We start from the raw sequence: 19,926 nt of genomic DNA, 5'->3' as shown, positions 1-19,926 counted from the left end.
AGAATTTGCAGAACTGACATATTAGTACTTAAATACTACACACGAGAGATCTGGATTTGAGAGAAAGGTAATGTTGCTGTATGTGGCACAGTTTATTGTCATGAAAGAATTCTGTTCAAAACATGGAACATCTAAATTGTTAAAAATAATAGATTTTTCATGGTTTAAGAGCTTGTGACTTTTTCCCAGCATCACGTTCTCCATCCTATGTATGTAGTTCTTGTTGCCCTTATTCAGCTTCACATCTCTGCAACTAGAGCAGTACCTTAGTAGTGAACTGTACAAATAGAGTATTGAACAAATAGAAGAAAATTACTGTTATCTGACTTACTCATATAATAACATTTGTGACAAAACTGTTGTCCAGGTAAAACCACTTTCTGCTATCCAGGACTTTTCAAGGAAGTTACAGAAGGATCTCAGTTCTTACTGTATATGTCCTTAGTTGATGCATGAAAAGAAATAAAGACATTCATCTCTCTTAAATGAGCGGCTTTATAACATGAGGTGATATTTACATACATGACCCTAATATCACTTATTTTTTCTTAAAGGAATCTGTCACATCATAGACGTGTGTCAAAGATAAGGCCATATCCTGATTATTCTTCTTCCTCCTACATTGAAGATTCAATCCACCACACTGACAGCATAGTGAAGAACATTTCGTCTGAACATTCAATGTCCACGACACCGCTGACGTCAGGGGAAAAGAATAGAAACTCCATTAACTACGAGCGGCAACAAGCACAAGCTCGCATCCCTAGTCCTGAGACAAGTGTCACCAGTTTGTCCACCAATACTACCACCACCAATACAACTGGCCTCACTCCTAGCACTGGCATGACCACCATATCTGAAATGCCTTATTCAGATGAAACCAACTTACATACTGCAAATGTCATGCAGCCAGGTGGGCCCACTCCAGTTTGTCTGCAGTTAACAGAGGAGGACTTGGAAACAAATAAACTGGATCCAAAAGAAGTAGATAAGAACTTGAAAGAAAGCTCTGACGAGAATCTGATGGAACATTCACTTAAGCAGTTTAGTGGGCCAGATCCACTCAGCAGCACTAGTTCCAGCTTGCTTTATCCACTGATAAAACTTGCAGTAGAGGTGACAGGACAACAGGACTTCGCACAAGCTGGCAATGGTCAAGCATGTTTGATTCCGGATGTCCCATCTGCTCAGGTCTATCCTCTCCCCAAGCAACAGAACCTTCCGAAGAGGCCTACTAGCCTTCCTCTAAACACCAAAAATTCAACAAAGGAGCCACGGTTAAAATTTGGTGGCAAGCACAAATCAAACTTGAAGCAAGTGGAAACAGGCGTTGCCAAGATGAACACTATCAACGCCGCAGAACCTCATGTGGTGACAGTTACCATGAATGGAGTAGCTGGTAGAAGCCACAGCATAAACTCTCATGCTGGCACAATCCAGTATGCCAACGGGGCAGTGCCATCTGGCCAGACAGCCAGTTCAGTAGCACAGAGGGCACAGGACATGCTTCAGAACCAGTTCAGTGGAGAGGATAGTCGACTGAATATTAATTCAAGCCCTGATGAGCACGAACCCTTGTTGAGGCGGGAGCAGCAGGTTGGCCACGATGAAGGTGTTCTGGATCGCCTAGTAGACAGGAGAGAGCGACCACTTGATAATGGCCGAACAAACGTTAATAACAACAACAGTAATCCATGTCCAGTGCAAGACACAGCTACACTCAGTATCCAGAATGTAGCGAGAAATCCTGGACAGACCCAGACTAGAAGAGCACAGAGGCCTAATTCACTGGATCTATCAGCCACAAATAGTTTGGATAGCAGTAGTATGCAGTGTAAGTGCCTGCATAACTTGAATAATTTCCTTGACACTTTTTACTGAATAACTACGTATATCTGCTTGAATAGGAAATACTCCTGTGTCCCCTATCCCTCCACAGAGCATGCCTACTAAATGTCCTATAAATTTAATTTCTATCAGAACAATTTCAATCTTTCCAATCAAGTCCTGTCTTCTGTCTCCATCAACTCCAAAATGTTTTAGGTCGCCATCTGCCTTCCACATATATGAAATAAATCTGTCCCTTTCTACTTTGACTCTAGAAAAGGAGTGATTACTACTCTTGTTATTCTTTACAAGGCATTGACTTTGGCAGCTGCAAAGCATATTGAAATATCTCCTATTTCTTCCTTGAGGGACACATTGCACCTTCTTTTCCTTATTTTTCCTCATTCTCTTAAGAGTAGCTGGCTCTAAGATGGATTGTTTCAATAACTTCTTATGCGTACTTATGCACTTCATGACTTTTAAAGCAACTGATTTTACTGTATTAGCCCAGGCTAGGTGGACAGTCAGGCGTTCTCTAGTTTGTTATCTGAGATTCAACAGTTAAAGCAGTCCTTTGTCAGTTTACCATGTACATATTAAAAAATAAAGTAGTTAGAGAAGGAATTTTAATAGACTCCTTCAAAATAACTGCCTTAGAGTTTTAAGCCAAAATATTTAGGAAGTTACAATGGGACTTTATTTCTCACAATAACAATGCAATCATGTAGTTAAATTAGGTATATTATCTGAGTTTATCTTTAGGTCTGTTGGAGCTGTTGGAAAGGTTTCCTAGATAATACACTTCAAGATGCTCTGTAGTCTTTGAAAGTTGCTTGCAAACCTCTGACTATGTTTAGGTATAGACTGACATACTAGTGAAATAATCTGGGGTGCCAGGCATTGCACGTTTGGAAAGAAAAGGTTTAGAAATTAACCAGAATAGTTCTTTCAAGAAATGTAATTGAATATTTAGCAATGGAATGTTTAAGCCTTCCTTTTAAGTCGGAAACCTTAATTTTTGTCTTTACACGTCAGCTTGAGTTGAAATTTTATTGAGGTAAAGAGAAAAGGTTATTGCAGTAACTTTCTTTATTTGGAGGTTAAGAAAAAAGAAAGGGTTTGGAGGTTAAGTGAAGTGATTTTTAACAGATTTCTACTGCTGAATTTTTATCCTGTTTCAAGTTGACAAGCAAGTATTTTTGTCAGTTTTACAACCTAACATCCCAAATCCTATTTAGTATCCTAACAGAGAACAGACCATTTTGCCTGCAGGCAAAGGCCTTGCCTGGGGCTTTGTATGTAAAGAACTGTTTTGTGAAGTGTAAAGTAGGATTATGGAATCTGTGATTCATTTATGCTATTGAAAGTTTAGCCTTTGCCATCCTGTAGTAGCTACATTATTTTTTTGTACCTCTCATTAGAGCTATGTAAGACATTATGATTGGAAAAATCTCCTGAAATGTCATATGCTGATTCTGCTGTTTGATGCCGATGTGCATTCAAGGTAGTGATGCAAACTACTTCACTGAAGTAATTTCTGTCAGAGAACAGAATCTTCCCCCTTATTTTAGTAGCAGCTACTATTGTTGATATAGCTGTCACGCCTCTGCCATACAGTTGCTTCTTAATAAGATTTTCTTTTTTGTTCTGTTCTGCATGAGTAACCCTGGACTCTCCAGTCTAATCTTCCCTGTAATACTATTTTCTACTTTTTTTTTTCCTTCAGTAGGTGACTCCTCACAGGATGGCAAATCAGGCTCAGGAGAAAAGATAAAGAAACGTGTGAAAACTCCATACTCGCTTAAGCGGTGGCGTCCCTCAACATGGGTCATCTCCACCGAGCCACTGCACTGCGAGGTCAACAATAATGGCAGTGACCGGGCAGTCCACTCCAAATCCAGCACTGCTGTTTACCTTGCGGAAGGAGGCACTGCCACCACAATGGTATCTAAGGACGCAGGAGTGAACTGCCTGTGAAATACTTTAAATGCCGACAAATGACCTTTTTTTTGCATTATTTGAAACAAACATGCAGAAGACATTTAAAAAAAACTTTCTCCTCCTGTCAGCAACCCCTATCAAGGACTCGCTTTAAATAGATTTCAGCTATGCAGAAAATTTTTAGCTTATGCTTCCATATTTTTTTATTTTGTTTTATTTTTTGAATGTTTTTGCACTTTTATTTAGTATCACTAAAGTTAAGTCTGTCTGTTTTGACCACGGAATATATATATGTGTATCAAAAATGTGGTCTCAAAATATTTTTTTAAAAAAAAGTAACAAAAAAGTATTGCTGATAATCAGTTTGGACCAGTTTCTTAAGGTCACTAAGATCATAAGCAGACTATAAGACAGGTTTGACTGCAGTGGTGTCTTGTAACCATGTTTTGATTTCTGTGCACAAGCTAGTCTGTATATTTCTATGTTACAAAGTGTATTCTCTTTTGATTACCCCACCCTGCCATTTTTCGTGTCATGTTGAAATGTGCAATAGTCTATAGTTCACAGTATGCTTTATTGAAAAGTGTTTCTAAAACTGCCACGTGTTCCTCTTTTTGTATTTGTTAATTTTTCCCTGACAGTTGAGCAGTCAGCCAGTCATGAGAGTGAACTTTGCACACCATAGCCAGCTTGAAGCAGCTGCCTATATCACATTGTGCTCCAAGGTGACAACGCATGAATTTTTCCCCAGCTTGAAAGGGCTTTTAAAAAGGAACGAAAAATATGAGCTCAGTATCTTTCATTTGATTCTTCCAAACTGAAATGCTTTTCCTTACCAGTAGTAGATGCCAGCCTGTGAAGTTCTGAGTAACAAACCATTGAACAAATTTAAGGCAACAGTTTCAGACATTCTTGTATGTTATTTTGTGTGTAGTTTCACCCTTTGTGTTTATGTAAAACCGTACTTAGATCACTAATAGTGTACATTGAAAAATGCATTTTCAACAGAAATGTAAATAACTATCATACTTAAGAGCTCTGGTGAAGATAGGTTGCAAAGATATTTTGTTTATGCAGAGGAAAAATCATCAATCTTATTTGGCAGAAAACAGTTTTGGGATGAGTCACAAGTCTTTCTTAATTTAACACCTCACAGACGGTTTGGGGTAAAGTCAGGCTGATTACTTATGCAGCTAGGTGCATCCTGATTGGCTGCTGTTGCTAAGTTAAAACTCTTCTTCCCCTCAGATTTTTAAAGCCCTTCATTCATCTTGTTAAAATCTATTGTATGCTTTTAAAATTCATGGTTACGGGTGTTTGGGGACAGGGATGTTTTTCCTCTGGTTAGACCCTTCTTTCAGTTTGTATTTAACACTCCACACATTGATTTTGGGTGTCAGTGAACATGAATGTAATACATATTGAGATAACTTTTTTTTTCACCATCTCATGTGCAGCCTCTTAAACTCTGTAAGTTTTTGTAGAATGATCATTTTTACTGCCTACTTAAAGAAAATTAATTTCCTTACTGGTCAGGACTTCCTTCTGCCTAAGAAATATCCTTCCACCGAAGAAGTACTCTGAAAACACTTCAGTAAAAATATTTAGATAAAAAAATATATATAACACATGTCAGTCTTTGGTACTGAGTAAGGTTTTATCACTGAAAACTGTTAATGTTCAAAGAAAGAAAATCTATGCAGTCAGCCTGCCAAACTCCTATGGCAGGATACTGGCAGCGAACAATTGCCTCCCCCAACCTATCTTCTTTCAGCAGTCTGAAACAGATGCTCTGTGCTTTCAAGCTCATTTGTTTCCTTGCTATTGTATTACTTTTCCCCATGAGGTAAACGTGCCAACTCTGTTTTGTACATCTGATATAACTGGCATAATGTATGCCTTGCTACATCTGATTCTTGCTGTTTCTCAAAACCTTTGTTTGTGCTTGATTTCTAGGATTTTTCTCTTGTAATGCTTATTAACGGTTTCTTAGAATCTCTGAGATATCTCCAAGAGATAATTCTAAATCCAGACTTTTGATTCAGAGTAGTTGCAGAAATGCAAGATATGAGACAGAGTTTGGAATGCCTGTGCTCTTTAAGTACCAGTTTGAGTAATACCTTTCATCTCTGAGGCACAATTCTGTTATATCAAAGTATAAATACGTTGTTATATTTCTCCTCTTCAAAAATACACCCTTTCTCTGGTTTTACTTTTAATTCACTCCCCAGCTTCCCATCTGCTGCAATCTTGCATCCCAGATGTTGAAAACTTGCCAGTTGCTCAGCTGGGTTTCAAGACCTGAATCAGAATTTTTGGCATTCTGTTCATAACGTTGGCTGTGTTTTGCATCTCTTTTGGACTTCTTCAAGTCCACATTTGAAGTACAGTATGTTGTTTAGTGATGATTGCTGTATCATGCAAATTGAAGATTCTTCACTCCTTTCCCAATGACTCTTTCATTTGCCTTACATGTATCATCCATCAGTATTTCAGAATGTGGGCTGAAAAGCATATTTAAGACATTCTTATCTAACTTGACACTCTAGGGAAAGAAAAATTATTTGCCCTGACTACTGCTTCTTTCAGCTAAGACAGATTTGCAGCAGTCTTCTAGCCTTTTGTTTCAGTCCAATGTTTTAATTAGGAAAAAAAAATCCAACTTTTTTATGCTTCATGAAATGAAAATCATTTTAATACCAGATGAAAAGGTTCTTCTGCAATTTTCTTTAAGTGTTCTTAAAGCAAGCATAATAATTTCACTTCCTTTATCTTTTTCTGTACTTGCTGGAAAGCCTTTTGGTGTGAATTATAATTAGCAAAAAGTATTGGATTGGTAACCTACCATGGATAAATATAATTTGTAACTTGATAGAAATGTGTACTTTATCACAAAATATCCTATACATTAAATAGAGAAAAACTATTTATTTTTAAAGGTCAGTCAAAACAAACTCTTAACTGTGTAACAAAATATTGTATTTCTGCACAGCTAGATGAGATCAGATTAGCACAGTTTGTTTTTAATGCTTATTTTAGTAATGTCCTTTTTAGCTCACAGCACATAATCCAGTCTCCATATAATACTTTCTCTGTAAATTAAATGATACTGAATTTTATCTAATATCTTGGAGAATCATCTTTAACCAAACAAAATACATGTAAGAGAGAATTCTACAGATCAGACACATGGATAGATGATAAATGTACTATAATCAAGGGAGACGAATGCGTTTTATTTCTTTGCTTTTTTTAGCATAATGATTAAAGTTGATAATTTTCTGTCAATATCTCATGTAAATTGCAGACAAGATAAATATAGAAAAATGAAAAAAAGAATGATAGTGTAAATATATATGAATTGTGCTACTGTCAAATAGGCAACAGTAGAATATTTGCTATGGTAATTTATAATGTATAATTCAAGTCAAATATTACGGCAAACATTTGTGATGTTTCTATATATAAGCCAAAATTCAAAAGCTTATTGATTTTAGAAAATGACATGCTAGTAGAAGTTAAATGAGTTACTTAGGTTAATGCAATGTCTATTTTACTGTTTCCTATAATAGTGATACTCGCCAACATGACATGGTTTTTAGAATGTGAATTCTAACCATTTGAACAGACATGCCTGCATAGTCAAATTTATTTTCTTCTAAAATTGACATGTGCAAGTAAGATTATCTGCAACGCTTCCCCTGAATTTACTTACAAAGCTCTATGCTTCATGTACTAAACAATTAGGATTAAAAATGGCTTTCTTGGAACTCTGAGATGCACTTAAATTGCACAGCTAAATGCTAAAGGAGTTCCTAACTTACAAGAAAACCAGTTGATACTGTCTTCTTCAGAATATTCTCTGAAACAAGGAACACTTTTTTGATTGTTTTACTTTCTTACCATAGTTCATTCAAGTCTTCTTTACATTTTGAAAATTATCTAATTTTCATTGGCAACAGAGTTTCGTTTTTTTTTTTAGTGCACAGGGGACAAAAAACAATGAAAGATGGATGCTGGCAGGTTTCAGGAAAAACAAATGAACAGAACCCTTATTAATATGTTTATAAAGTGTGTATCCTCCCATCTGTCAACTCTCCTAAAAAGAAATCTTTAATCCTACCTGTCTCAGAAAGGACAATAAGGAGGTTCTGTATTTGTATGGAATGGATTATTGGGAAAAAAATAACAATAATGAATTGTTGCGTAGAAATTACATATGTATACCTGTATAAAAATAATAAAGTTCCCAATGCTGAAACAGTGATTTTAAGTGAGAAAAATAATAATTGCTTAGCAGAGTAGTATATGCATGACCTGATGTATATGAAATTTGAATTTGGAGCTGCTTATTATAGATTGAAATAGGTTTGATTAGACTATGAAAGTTGGGTTATAGACTGGATGACTTAGTATTTTGCATAAATTTGGATTATTTGAACTTTTCTATCTGGTCTCCCACTATCCATTTTGCCAAGTAAATATATTAACCTCCTTTTTTTTTTAATGTCCTTATTATTTTTTGTTCAAATTTAGTCCTTTCTTCAGTGAGAAAGCTATAGCAGTAGAGCTAAATATATATATTTTTATGTAAACTCTGTATGTATTTAGATGTATATGCATATCATGCATAAATTCCAGGATTAAATTCTGTGAGTTACAGCATCAGATGTTAGCACTGGTATCAAGTATTCTTTTTCAGATACCATTTTTAAGTTGTCTTTGCAATAAAAATTGGGCACAGACTGAGACGCATAATCCAGCAGTGTAAGATCTCCCATGACAGACTTGTCACTGTTTTTTTAATGCAGTAGCTATTGTTAGGTGTGTGGTTGCCCTGTAACACTTTTTTTTAGGCCATTAAATCCAATTACATTTTAGGCTTCTATGTTGTAATATAAAGCCTCAAGCTATAGAAATACATATGTTTGTTATTTTTTTCCCCTAAATTGGTTCATTTTATGCAAAATAGTAAAAAATCAGATTTCTCATTTTGGGGTTTCTTCTGTACTGACTAAAATTGGTAGCAGAACTTCCAGTTATGCAGCAAAGAGATTTAGGCATTCCTGCAAATCAAAATGGGAGTTCGGTTTGGCACAAGTTTATCTGAGGAAACCAGTATCTAATCAGCTGGTGCTTGAGCCAAATGCAGCTGAAATCAAAGATGAGTCTGCCATTGATTATGAGCAAGGGAGGGCTAGTTAAGCTGGCATTGGTTTTAATAATTCCTTGGGAGGATTAGCCCTGGGAAAGCTAAGGTAGAATGTTGGTTAACTTCAGTGCATAGGTCATGTTTCAATAGGCACTGTAACTGTCACAGTGAGGAAGGATTTCTTCAAAGTTCTTGCAGGCTTCTGCAGATATATTACAGCATACAAGTGTCAGGAGCATAGTATCTCACCTGGTAATTATTTTAAACCAGAAATAATTACCCTTTATAACTTAGAAGCTTCCAGGTCTCCCAGAAGTCAACTTTTATAACCCATTAACTTGTTTTAAAGACAGAGCAAAAATGTTGAGATTTATTCCTAGAGCACTTGATTCACTTTTTTTGTGCTTCAGAACTGTATCATGAAGTATCACGCTTCAATCTTCCTTATTCAAAAAGAGAAAAAAAGTTAATGTTTCTGTAATTTTTTAAAAAGTCAAAAGAACACAAAGAAACAGGCAAGTCCAAGTTATCACTGCCTTTCATTTGTCACTTGAATTTTCTTATTTGTGACTCTTCTGTCTCTTTCACAATGTTGAAATGTACTTAAAAAGGTTCGTATGTAATGTTTCTTGTCTGCTTTTTGTCTCTAGAGGAAAGTGTGCTCTATTCACATTTATATAAGCTGGAATCATATTTTACAAGTGCTGTTGATTATTTTCCCCCCAAATGCAGTATAAGAGGAAAATGAACATGGCAAAGACTGAATTCTAGGGTTTGGTCTTCTGTAGGGACTGAAATTAGGACATGTGAAACTGCCATTTTCCTTATGAAAGACTGTAAAGAGAGCATTTCTGAGCGAGCTTTTCTGGGGAAGAGGGGGGAGAAACCCTAGAATATGGAGTCTCATCAGAACCCTTTTGTTAACGGGTATTTTTGTTTTTTCTCTCAAATGATTGAGGAAATATCATGTATGAATTTATAAATAATTGCTTTCAGTTATTTCTTTTGTATAAGCTGCCCAATACCCTTGCTATGCTATATAAGTTGTGTTTCATGGAACAGTGTGAGTATGAAATAAAAAGCTAATTTTTTTTAATCATCTGTGGATGCCACTATGAAAGCTGACATTGTTAAAGCCACTACAGAGTTTTCTATGAATACTTGTAAGAATTGCTTTGTTATATATAAACCTAAATAAAGAGATTGTATTGATACAGAGACATTGGATAAGAACATTTAAAAGGCTATTCTTTAGGTCTAAAAGAAAAGGCTTGCTGTAAAATGGTGCATTATTCCATTTATTAAAGATCATATTAATGACAAAAAGCATGGTCTTTTGTGGCTTTTTCATGGTATTATTGGCCATCAGTGCTCCCAGGAGTGAGGGGAAAACTGTTGCAGTATATTATTTTGTTGGTGGAAGAATGAGGAACTACTTCATTGCTGTGAGCTGAACAGGACCTTCAGATACCTTAAGCATGTGACAGATTATACATTGCACTGTTACCTGATAACAGCGTGAAATAATTAGGGCTTGCCTTTACTACATTAATGCACTGCCTCTCTGCTTTTTTTGCCTGTTCTCACTGGTCAGCAGTTAAGATGCTTACATTAGCAACTAAATATAGTTTGTGTGCATTTCAAAGTGCTGCAACATGCATCCTTCACCTTTAAGCACCAAGCACTGTACTCTGGGACCTCACTGGCTTCAGAACTTCCTGTTACACACAGACTGGTGGGGCACATCCTGCACCTCAGTTGCTCTGGTGTTTACATATCTCCTCACTTAATTCTTGCTGATTTATTTTTCTGTATCCACAGCAATAATGTTTCTTGCAAGCAAATAAGGTGGGGCAAGTCTGACACCTCTGTGGCCAAAGAGCTACCTTATGAACAAAAAGAAAGAGCGTGAAGAGCTTTCTTGCTGTCATCAATGAGGAGGAAGCAACAAACTGAGGCAAGTAGTGCATGGGTTGAACACTTGCCTATACTGCAATTCACCTCAGCCTCACAAATGAATCTTGAAATCCCTGGCTACAGGGAGGGACCATTACAAGCCTCACCTCCCCTCTGAGCAGGAAGCAGCCACCTGTGATCTTCCAGGCGGGATGTGCAGATACCTTGGGGCTTTTTGCCTCAAAAGGATTAGGAGATTAGGACAGTTATTGACAAGGAGAAGGTCCCTCCCAAAAGACAGCACTGTGCTTACATGTGGTGGCTTGCTGTTGGCTCAAGATAACTGAGCAACACCAGCTCACAGGAAAAAGGCTAGCTCGCCTGGTCTTATTTACTTACATGTGAAGCTTTAAGGACAGGCTCACAATGCTCTTTTTATCTAGAGGTCTCAATGACGTTGATGGCAGCTTGAGACCTCTGAAGTCTTCTCAGGATCAACTCCAAGGAAGTTAGATTTCCCGTGAGGCTGTAGTCGGGAAGAGTCAGTGGGGGCCTGGGCCACCTGGAGCTCTCGCATGCTGGCAACCACCTGAAGCTCTCATCTCCTGTGCCACAACAGGCCTGTTCCCTTGTTCCCTGCTGCCTTGCCATAGGGGGCAGCTCCTCTTCTGGCACAGGTGAGAAAAGCTAGTTGGTGGCACTGCTGCAGCAAGTCTGGGGAGACTTGATCAAGGGCAAAACCAGAAACACCTGTATGCCCATTTTACCTTTGCTAGTGCCCTGGAAGGCCAGGCTGCAGCTGCCAAGGAAAGCTGGGAGCCTGTGCGCAGGGTGGCCATGTGGAAAGTAGAAGTGTCGTTCCCCCCCCCCCCGCAACAGTTATCACTCCTTGCTGACAGCAAGAGCAGCCAAGCCTTGCCCTAACCCAGCAGGTGTGGCTGAGTCTTATCCTTAGGGCATCTGAGAAGCCTTGAGTCAGCTCTGCAATAACAAATTGTTACCAGTGAATTTTACCGATATTTTTGACTGGGTATGAGAGCTACTCAAGACCCAAGAAATAGTCTCCCCAAGTGATTTCTGTGCGTGACCTTATGCACACACCTCAGTCAGCTCTCTCCTGCAGAAATAACCACTTTTATTCAGCTTTTGCTTTGCTACTGGGAAATGAAAGTAAAACAACAACAATTATATTCCCCTTTGTTCCAGGGCAGTGATGCAGCTGCAGGACATACTTTGTGGAACACAGCCACATCAGTCTTTCACTTGTTTCCATTCAGGCTTTTTTTCTCCCCATTTACTTCTTGCTAATTCTGATGTTATGTAAATTTTCCATGTGCAAGAGATTATAGACATCTGCTCTCTGGCATGATCCAAAGCACATTCTATTGGGTAAGAAAGTTAATTTTACACAGGCAGGAAAACTCTACCAAAATGTTTTTATGTGTATAAAATCAGCTTTTCATGTTAGCCTGAAAGATTGTCATTCTTCTTCAAATGAGGAGTTGAAATGTTTTGATTTCTAGAATTTAAATGGCACACTCAGGCCCTCTGCTTTTATGTCAGGGGATATTCCTCTTTTCAGATCTCAGTACCACAGCGGAAGTCTGGGAGAAATCCACAAATGCTGATCTAAGTCTAAGTCATGTGCTGGGGAGCACTCATGCCTCTTTGCCAAAGACAACAGATAACTCTGCCCCAAGACAGCTGGTAGACACTGGGACACAGCTGGTAGACACTCCCTGTTTGTAGGGAGTGGTCTGTGGAAGATGACTGAGGAAAGCAAACCTATATTTACTAGGCAGCATCTGAGCAAATGGCATTTTTAGATGGGGCTCACAAGGGCACTGGAAAACTTTCAAGGATGCAAGTATTGAGAAAGGTTGGAAACAACTGATCTAGGTGCTTTTTAGCTCCTGACAGGAAGGACAGCACCTTCCCAAGACCCTCCACCACAACCCAAGGACCTTTTTAGAATGAGCGCATGCACCCAGTACTTAGCAGTCATGGTTTTGGCTAAGTGTTGGTTGAAAGGCTGCCAGCAGCAGAGGGGCTTGGAGCTTTGCCTAGCTTTGCCTCTTTCATCTTCTCAAAGATCATATCCTCTCTCTCAGTGATGGCTCTCTGGGTGTCCTGGAGGCAAAGCCAGGTTGAACACAAGGCGCAATGTATGAGGACGGGATGGCACAATGGAGATGAAGTGGTGTCTGGTTGAGATGTAACCATACAGTTAAAAGCTCCCCTGCCCCTCATGGCTAAACACAAGGAGACTTTAGAGCATTACTTGATCGTTACTCTCTAAGTAGGTATTTTCTCAAATCAGAGAATCCCATGTGCCCACCCCATCATACACTCAGCTAAAGTTAATTAGTTTAACTGCAGAACTACTACATGTATGTGGACAGAAAAGTTATTTCATCACTGCTTCTCAATGCATGAATAAGCCACGCTAACATAATTTTAACAATCTCTTGAGCTTTTATAAATGTTATAAAAACAAACAGAACCAAAACAAGTTTGTAGACCTGAATCAGAAGGACGGATCTTTCTTCTATGTCCTCTTAAGTGAATAGTGTCTATAGCTATATGCCTATTTATCACACATACAGCATTACATTCTGTAATATGACCATAAAATATACCTTACTGAAATATTTCCATTTATCAAATTAATTGATAATTTTGACAATTGAGATAAATATTTTACTCACAGTAATATAGTTCCATTACATTCACAGTACGGAAATTGTGTCCTTGGCTTGTGATAGTAATCAGTATTCAAAGTTCATAAATCAAATTTTCTTCCATTGTTCATATGCATTCTTCTGCCTTGGGACTAGAAATACAGAAGCCTGTTACATGTCTAAATACAACACAAAAGTAGATTAATCTCTGTGCTATTTTGCAAGCTCTATGACTATGTGCTAAAAATAGTAAGATTTTGGAAAATACTTAAAAAAAAAAAATATCTCCTAAAAGGAAGGAAAGTTTTGTTGCTGGAAGGAAGGAGTTACGTGTAAGTTATTATTCAGTGTATTTTTGGGGGGGGATAGTTGCGGGAGATTAAACTGTGGCTTGTTTAAATGAATTAGGCCACTTCTGTCAGTGGCACTGAAGCCAAAAATTCAGACACGTGGCAGACAATATGCTTTTCCTCCTGCTCATTTTCTTCCTTCAACAGAGCCTGAGAACAGTTGCAGTTACTCTCAGCTGGCAAGAACTCATGTTGGTGAACCAAGCGTGACTCCAATTGCTCCTTTCCATCAGCAGTTGGACACTTTCACAAGGTCCTTACTTAGGGTTGCTACTGTTATTTAATGTGTGTTCAGAAAATTGATCTTTATGCATGGAAAATCATGTAGCATGGAGGTGAACTTAGTTCTGGCTTCTACAGAAGTTTGTACCTCTCCCAGGTAATTGTGTGGAGTGGAAACATCTCTCAAGCTCACTGTTAAGAGTTGCATTGAGGAACAGTGTTTGTAAAAAAAAAAAAAAAGAAAAAAAAATTACTTATAATGCCAGTGAGAGATATTATTTTAATTTTTAATTATTTTAATTTTTATGCCTCAAGATATTATTTTATTGTATGAGACATTTTCTTAAAGATTGTAAACTTATAAAATGTGGCAAGAGTGCATTTTTGTTTTAAGTTGCCTTTTACTTATTGCAAGTATCTTGACTTATGTCCAGGGTCCCATCTGTTGTTTTTATTGTTTTAATCTTAATACCTTATTTTCAATCTGCTTGCCTCCTCAAATCCCCCCACATATTCTGGAATACTAACTAGGATCTTAAAGGTTTTGTGAGAAGCAAATTCTATTAAATTTGTCCTATTTTTTAAAAGTATTTTTCCCCTGTTGTTGTTGAACACCCACGTAAACAAGCAAAACTAACTCACTCTGCAGGGGAGAGATGGGAAATGCAGTGAAATATCCTGGGGCATAATCTAATGTTTAGATTAGGCTCCCAGAATCTTTAATCTTTCAACCTTCAACATTACTCGCAACAACTGTAGGTATAACAATTACAGACAGTAGATTGCTCTTTTATGAGTGCTACTTTGCATTAATTTAATTTCAGAGTAAGTCGAGAAGATATTTGAAGCTACTTGAAGCCCAATCATTTTCCATAAGGTTTGCTCATTACTTTTTTTAGCAGTATTTTTTTTTAGCAATATTTTTAACAGTACATTTTTCATATATATTATTATGAGCAGTGAGTGGATCTACCCATAGAACTTCAGTCCTCAGGACAATAAAATTTCTTAAGCATTGGTTGTTTTGGTAGTCAGTACAGAGGGATTTGGGCTTACAAACTTAGTTAAACCTCTTTCACCCTTTGTTTCTCTGCTTTTGATTCAGGATTACTATTTTGATCGCTTCCCTACTTATGTCCCTATCGTCACAAGGCTGCAAATTTGTTCATGCAGCTCTGTGTGTTTTATCAGTCTGCCTTTGAGGGCATTCTCAATAAGCTTCTATCATTTGGATTGATTTGTTTGTAACTGCAGCTTTCACTACTCTCTGTATTTTAAGAAAGAATCAACACCTTGCATGCAACAGGATGCCTGCAATACCTGAATTTAATCTCCCAACAATGACTACTAGGCAGCACATTTTGGAAGGGCTCTGGTGAGGTGCTGAGTGCCCGTTACCTCCAGGCGCTGGCACTTCACTTGGGCGTGTGAGCGTACCAGGTCTGCTCAGCTCATGCAGGACAATGGGATGAGTAAAAATACTACGTAGAGATGCTGAAGCCAGAGAGATGGATCCTGTGCATGTGGAGTGACTCCAGTGGGCTTGCTTATCTAAAAGGCTGGTTTAAATGATACTGATAAGAAGGCTCATAACTTCTCTGACGATAATGATTTTCATTCCTGTTGGTTTTGGATTGCTGTTGGCACCATTATGATAGGTGTTGTGGGCAGAATAAGAGACCCACTGATGGGAAGAAATCACAGCCCGCAGATGCCACATGAAACTGTGTGAAATGCATGGTGCGAAGTTGGCCTGGACGCTATTTGGCAAGTCCGAATGCAGCAAGGAGTGTGACAGCTGAAACAAACCCCAGCTCGTGGGAGATGTGAATTGAAAGGAGAGTCTGGGGGGGATTTGGATCCAAGTCACTGGGGGGAGTGCTTTCGCTTTGACTTTTCTGTTATTAAAAAGAATGTTTCAAAACTATTTTCAAGTCATTCATAATACTGCTTTAGTTGTTTCTTTTATTTCCATAGGGTGTAGGAGTAAGATCTGTTGTAACACATTTATTACAGTTTAAACAAATTAATGTATGAAGTACGCACAGTTTGATTAGGTACATGATTTTACATGTTGAACTTTCATGTCTAATGCATGTAAAGCAATACAACTGCTGATGAGAAGCATACATAAATGCTTTGCTTTATATTCTCATAACAACTGTGTGGAGCAGTGCCATTTTTTGCAGCATGACAATAATGTGGGAAGTACTATAATTGTCACAGATATCGTGACTTGGCTCCAAAAAGTGCATCATGCAAAAAATATAAATCAATACCTTTCATTTTTGGCCTCTTCGAAACAGTATCAGAGATTAGGATTTCTTCAAAATATTTTATGCCTTAAATCCTTATGGCACACTGTTCCAAACAATGCCAGTATTTCTGGAGAGGGCAAACAGTCCAAGTAGCAAAAGCCTGCTGAACAACTGCACCAGCACTGGCAGTAGGTGATGTCAGAGCAAAGAGGATTACATATTCTGGTCTTGATTGAAAATTGCAACCAAGATGTGAAATAAATGCTGCACAGGTTAACCTGCATTAGGGTGACCTAACTCAATGACCCAGGCTGCCAACAAAGCAGCAGACAGGTTCTGTTTATTTCTCTTAGGCACGGCATGCCAGTGTGCTGTTTTTCTACCTCCAAGACATTTTCCTGTGGAGCATCATGAAGCTTGGGTTCTCTTTTTCAGTGTATCCATGGAGTTGCAGAGGGAGTTCTGAGATCCTTTCACCTCCACTGCCTGTTCTCTGCCTCATGGCCATCACTGATGAGGCGAACACTGTCTCCCAGACATTTTCCTAATTAAGTGCATTATCTGGGACTATGATGCTTTGGCACATTGTACCAGGAGTACTTGTGATGGCTACAAGAAAAGGACTGGGAAGTGGTCCCATGTGTATCATTCGTAAGGTGACTTAAGTAACTTGCATACTGTAAGGAGGGGGTACAAAAGACTGAGGGTAGTCTGCCAGGCTCTTGGTCCCTTTCCTTGACAGCCACTTTCAAAGGTAGCCCAGGATAATTCTCAATATTGGGCACAGCCTTGTAGCCAGTTTTGGTTGACCCATTGTGCTACCATGAAGGCTATGTTACTAATATGCCTGTGAGCAGGCGTGATGTCCTTCAAAGGAAATTTAATTAATGCAGAGTGCAGCAGCTAACTTCATAACAAGCTCATCACCAGAAATGCATCAATCTTATTTCCTTCTGCCATTCTCATTTCTCATAATAAAAATCTCTTGACAGAAACTTTGGCTTTCAAGGCTGTAGGTAGGCCTGTGTCCAGGCATCCTTAAAAAGGGCCTATACACATAGTCTTGCTTTTCAGGTTTGTTAAAATTGTCAGCCACAAAAATGAAGTTCTTCAAAGGGGAAGACAGGGCTTTTTAAGTAAAGGAGGCTTCAATCAAAAACAGCAAAGGAAAAAAGAGAAAAAACCCAACCTACCCAAGAGAGAACAGTATGTAATTTGTTGTCACATCATTTATATCATAGCAATGGTATTCAATTGCAACACGCAACTTGCAGAACAATATTGAAAGGAATTTGGCATTTGGCTACAGAAAGTCCTCTGGAGTAGCCCAGAACTGGCACTGGCAATAGAAAGAGAAGGGAGGATTTATAGATTCCTATGATCTGAGGGTGCTAAAGGGTGTTTACCTTACAGCTAAATAATTCAAACGTGTGAACCAAGGCCTATTACAAGCACGTATGCGCTCCTCTGAAGTATAAATCAGGTTAAGAAGATGCTGGCATTTAACCAGTACTTTTAGAAGATTGCAGCAAAGATACAAAGAGTCTAACGGAGAACAGTAAACAAAGCAATTAAGGGAAAAAGGGGGGGGTCAAGTCTGCCTGGATATTACCCACACGCCTGGTGCCATCATCTGCAACGCTAAGCCGGTGGCAAAGCGATTGGATAAGGCGCTGCTGAGCCCTCGTCCTCTCCCGCAGGGCAGCCCTGCTCGTAGTGTGCAGCCGCCTCCCGGGAGGCGCTCCCCGCCCGGTTACGGGCCTTCCGCCCGACGGCTCGGCTCGGCCCGGCCCGGCCCGGCGGGTGCCAAGGCCCGGGAGCTCACGGCTCCCCCCGGGCTCTCCTCAAGGCCGGCGGTCCTGGTGCCGCGGCTGCGCGTCCGCCGGCACGTGCCAGGGCCGCCTGGCCCTTTAAGGGCTGCTCCCCCCCTCTCCCCGCGCAGGCTCGGCCACTCAGCAGCGCGGCCCGCAGCCAATGGGCGCGCCGTAGCTGCGCGAGCCGAGCGGCGGCGCGGCCAATGGGCGGGCGCGCGGGGCGGGGCGGGCGGCCGGGGCACTATTGTTGATGAGGCGCACGGAGGCTCCGGAGGCAGCGCGGGGCGCCCCGGGCTGGGCACGGCGGCGGCCGGGAGGGGACGGGGCCCCGGCCGCGTGAGGCGTTGGGCCCGCGGCGGGACCTGCTCGCGGCGCTCTCTTTCTTATTTTCCTTCTTTCTCCGCCGGCGGCCGCCTTCCGCCGGCTCCCCCCGCCATGTCCCACCCGCGCGTGCGGCGCGGCGGCTCCCCGACCCCGGGCACCGCGCTGGGGGGGGGCGGCGCGGCGGCGGCGGCGGCGGGCGGCGGAGCGGGAGCGAGCAGCCGCCTCCAGCCCATGCGGGCCACGGTGCCCTTCCAGCTCAAGCAGCAGCAGCCGCAGCAGCAACATGGCAGCCCCACGAGGAGCGGCGGCGCGAGCGCCCCGGCCGGGGGGCTCCCACGCGCGGCGCCCTCCTCACGCAGCATCAGCCCCACGCGTGCGGCGCCCAGCGGCCGAAGCGGCCCCGCCACGGCCCCGCAGCCGCCGGTGGGGGGGAGCGGCGCTGCCGCCGCTTCGACAGCCTCGTCCTCGCGGGGCAGCCCCACGCGCGCCGGCGGGGCCCGAGGCAGCCCCCCGCGGCCCCACCACCTCCCGCCGCCGCCTCCCCCCCCGCCGCCACCGCCGCTGGGCTGCGGGCCCTCACCTTGCTCCTCCCCGCTGCCGGAGGGCAGCGCCACGGCGGCGGGCAGGGTCCGGCACCGGCGGCAGTCGCCGGAGCAAGGCAGGAGCTCGCCGGAGAGGAAGAGCCCCGGCTCGCCGGGCTGCAGAGGTGAGCTCACGCCGCGCACCTGCCGCCCGCTGAGGCGAGGGGCGCGCGGCGACCGTTACCGGGCGCGAGGCAGTTACCTCAGGGGAGGAGGGGGCGCGCGGCGACCGTTACTGCGCGCGAGGCGGTTACCTGAGGGGAATTGGGGGGGGGGGCGGGCGGTGGCACGCGCGGCGACCGTTACTGGGCGCGAGGCGGTTACCTGAGGGGAGCGTGGGGCGGTAGGTGGGCAGGCCGTTACTGCGGGGAGGGGGGGGGGCGGCCCAGGAGGGCTCGGCTCGGACCGGACCGGCCCGGCGCGGCCCGGCCGTGCGTGAGTTCGTGGCCGCCGTCGGCTCTCCGTGAGGCTGGAGAGCGGAGCGGAGCCGTGCCCGGGCTTGTGGCCGCCTCGGGCCGTCCCTGGCCGGCTGGCGGCGGCCTGAGCGCGGCGGGGCCGGGGCTTTTGTTGGTGCGCGTTCCCCCTTCCCGGCCGGTGGCAAGGGGACGGAGGAAGCCAGCGAGTCGTGAGGGGAGCGTGGCGCCTCGCCGGGTGCCGCCAGAGGTTTCCAGTGTCTGGGCAGCCTTGTGCAGCCCTCACGCCTTCCCCTTCCGCGCTCGCCGTGCCAAAGGGTGCTTCGGAGCCAAGCGGCGGCCACAAGCCTGTGGCTGGAAAGCTCTCTGGCCCCGCGGGCACGGCGCGGACACGTGGGGAGGAGTGCTCGGTGGCTCCGAGTAGGTGGTTTCAACGTGAACCCTGCGGAGGGATGTGTGAACTTTAG

The 19,926-nt window shown here is 42.2% G+C and overlaps 2 protein-coding genes and 1 long non-coding RNA gene across 5 annotated transcripts in view; 2 read left to right on the top strand and 1 right to left on the bottom strand.

The window, feature by feature from the left end:
• The window catches only part of BMPR2 (bone morphogenetic protein receptor type 2), a 113,857-nt gene extending 103,611 nt beyond the window's left edge, over window positions 1–10,246 (top strand). Inside the window, exons 12-13 of the mRNA XM_083842234.1 lie at window positions 555–1,834; window positions 3,554–10,246. Of these exons, the coding sequence (XP_083698360.1) occupies window positions 555–1,834; window positions 3,554–3,804 (1,531 nt within the window). The 3' untranslated portion in view covers window positions 3,805–10,246. The remainder of the gene's footprint in view (window positions 1–554; window positions 1,835–3,553) is intronic.
• Window positions 1,487–19,182, bottom strand: LOC310901848. 3 transcript variants are annotated; one of them, XR_014586211.1, is made up of 3 exons: window positions 19,046–19,182; window positions 13,525–13,649; window positions 1,487–1,626 (listed from the first exon to the last, which is right to left on the bottom strand). It is a non-coding gene; the product is annotated as an uncharacterized lncRNA (long non-coding RNA). The 3 variants fall into 3 exon arrangements; XR_014586212.1 differs by lacking the exon at window positions 19,046–19,182 and adding an exon at window positions 17,940–18,238; XR_014586213.1 differs by lacking the exon at window positions 19,046–19,182 and adding an exon at window positions 17,940–18,238 and having other exon boundaries at window positions 1,511–1,650.
• FAM117B (family with sequence similarity 117 member B) overlaps window positions 18,439–19,926 on the top strand; it is a 28,728-nt gene continuing 27,240 nt past the window's right edge. Inside the window, exon 1 of the mRNA XM_083842278.1 lies at window positions 18,439–19,171. Within this exon, the coding sequence (XP_083698404.1) occupies window positions 18,577–19,171 (595 nt within the window). The 5' untranslated portion in view covers window positions 18,439–18,576. The remainder of the gene's footprint in view (window positions 19,172–19,926) is intronic.

The sequence above is a fragment of the Anser anser genome (assembly GCF_964211835.1).
Source record: "Anser anser genome assembly, chromosome: 6".
Classification (NCBI taxonomy): domain Eukaryota; kingdom Metazoa; phylum Chordata; class Aves; order Anseriformes; family Anatidae; genus Anser; species Anser anser.
The sequence above is the reverse complement of the archived record's forward strand: the minus strand, read 5'-3'. Positions and strand labels throughout refer to the sequence as shown.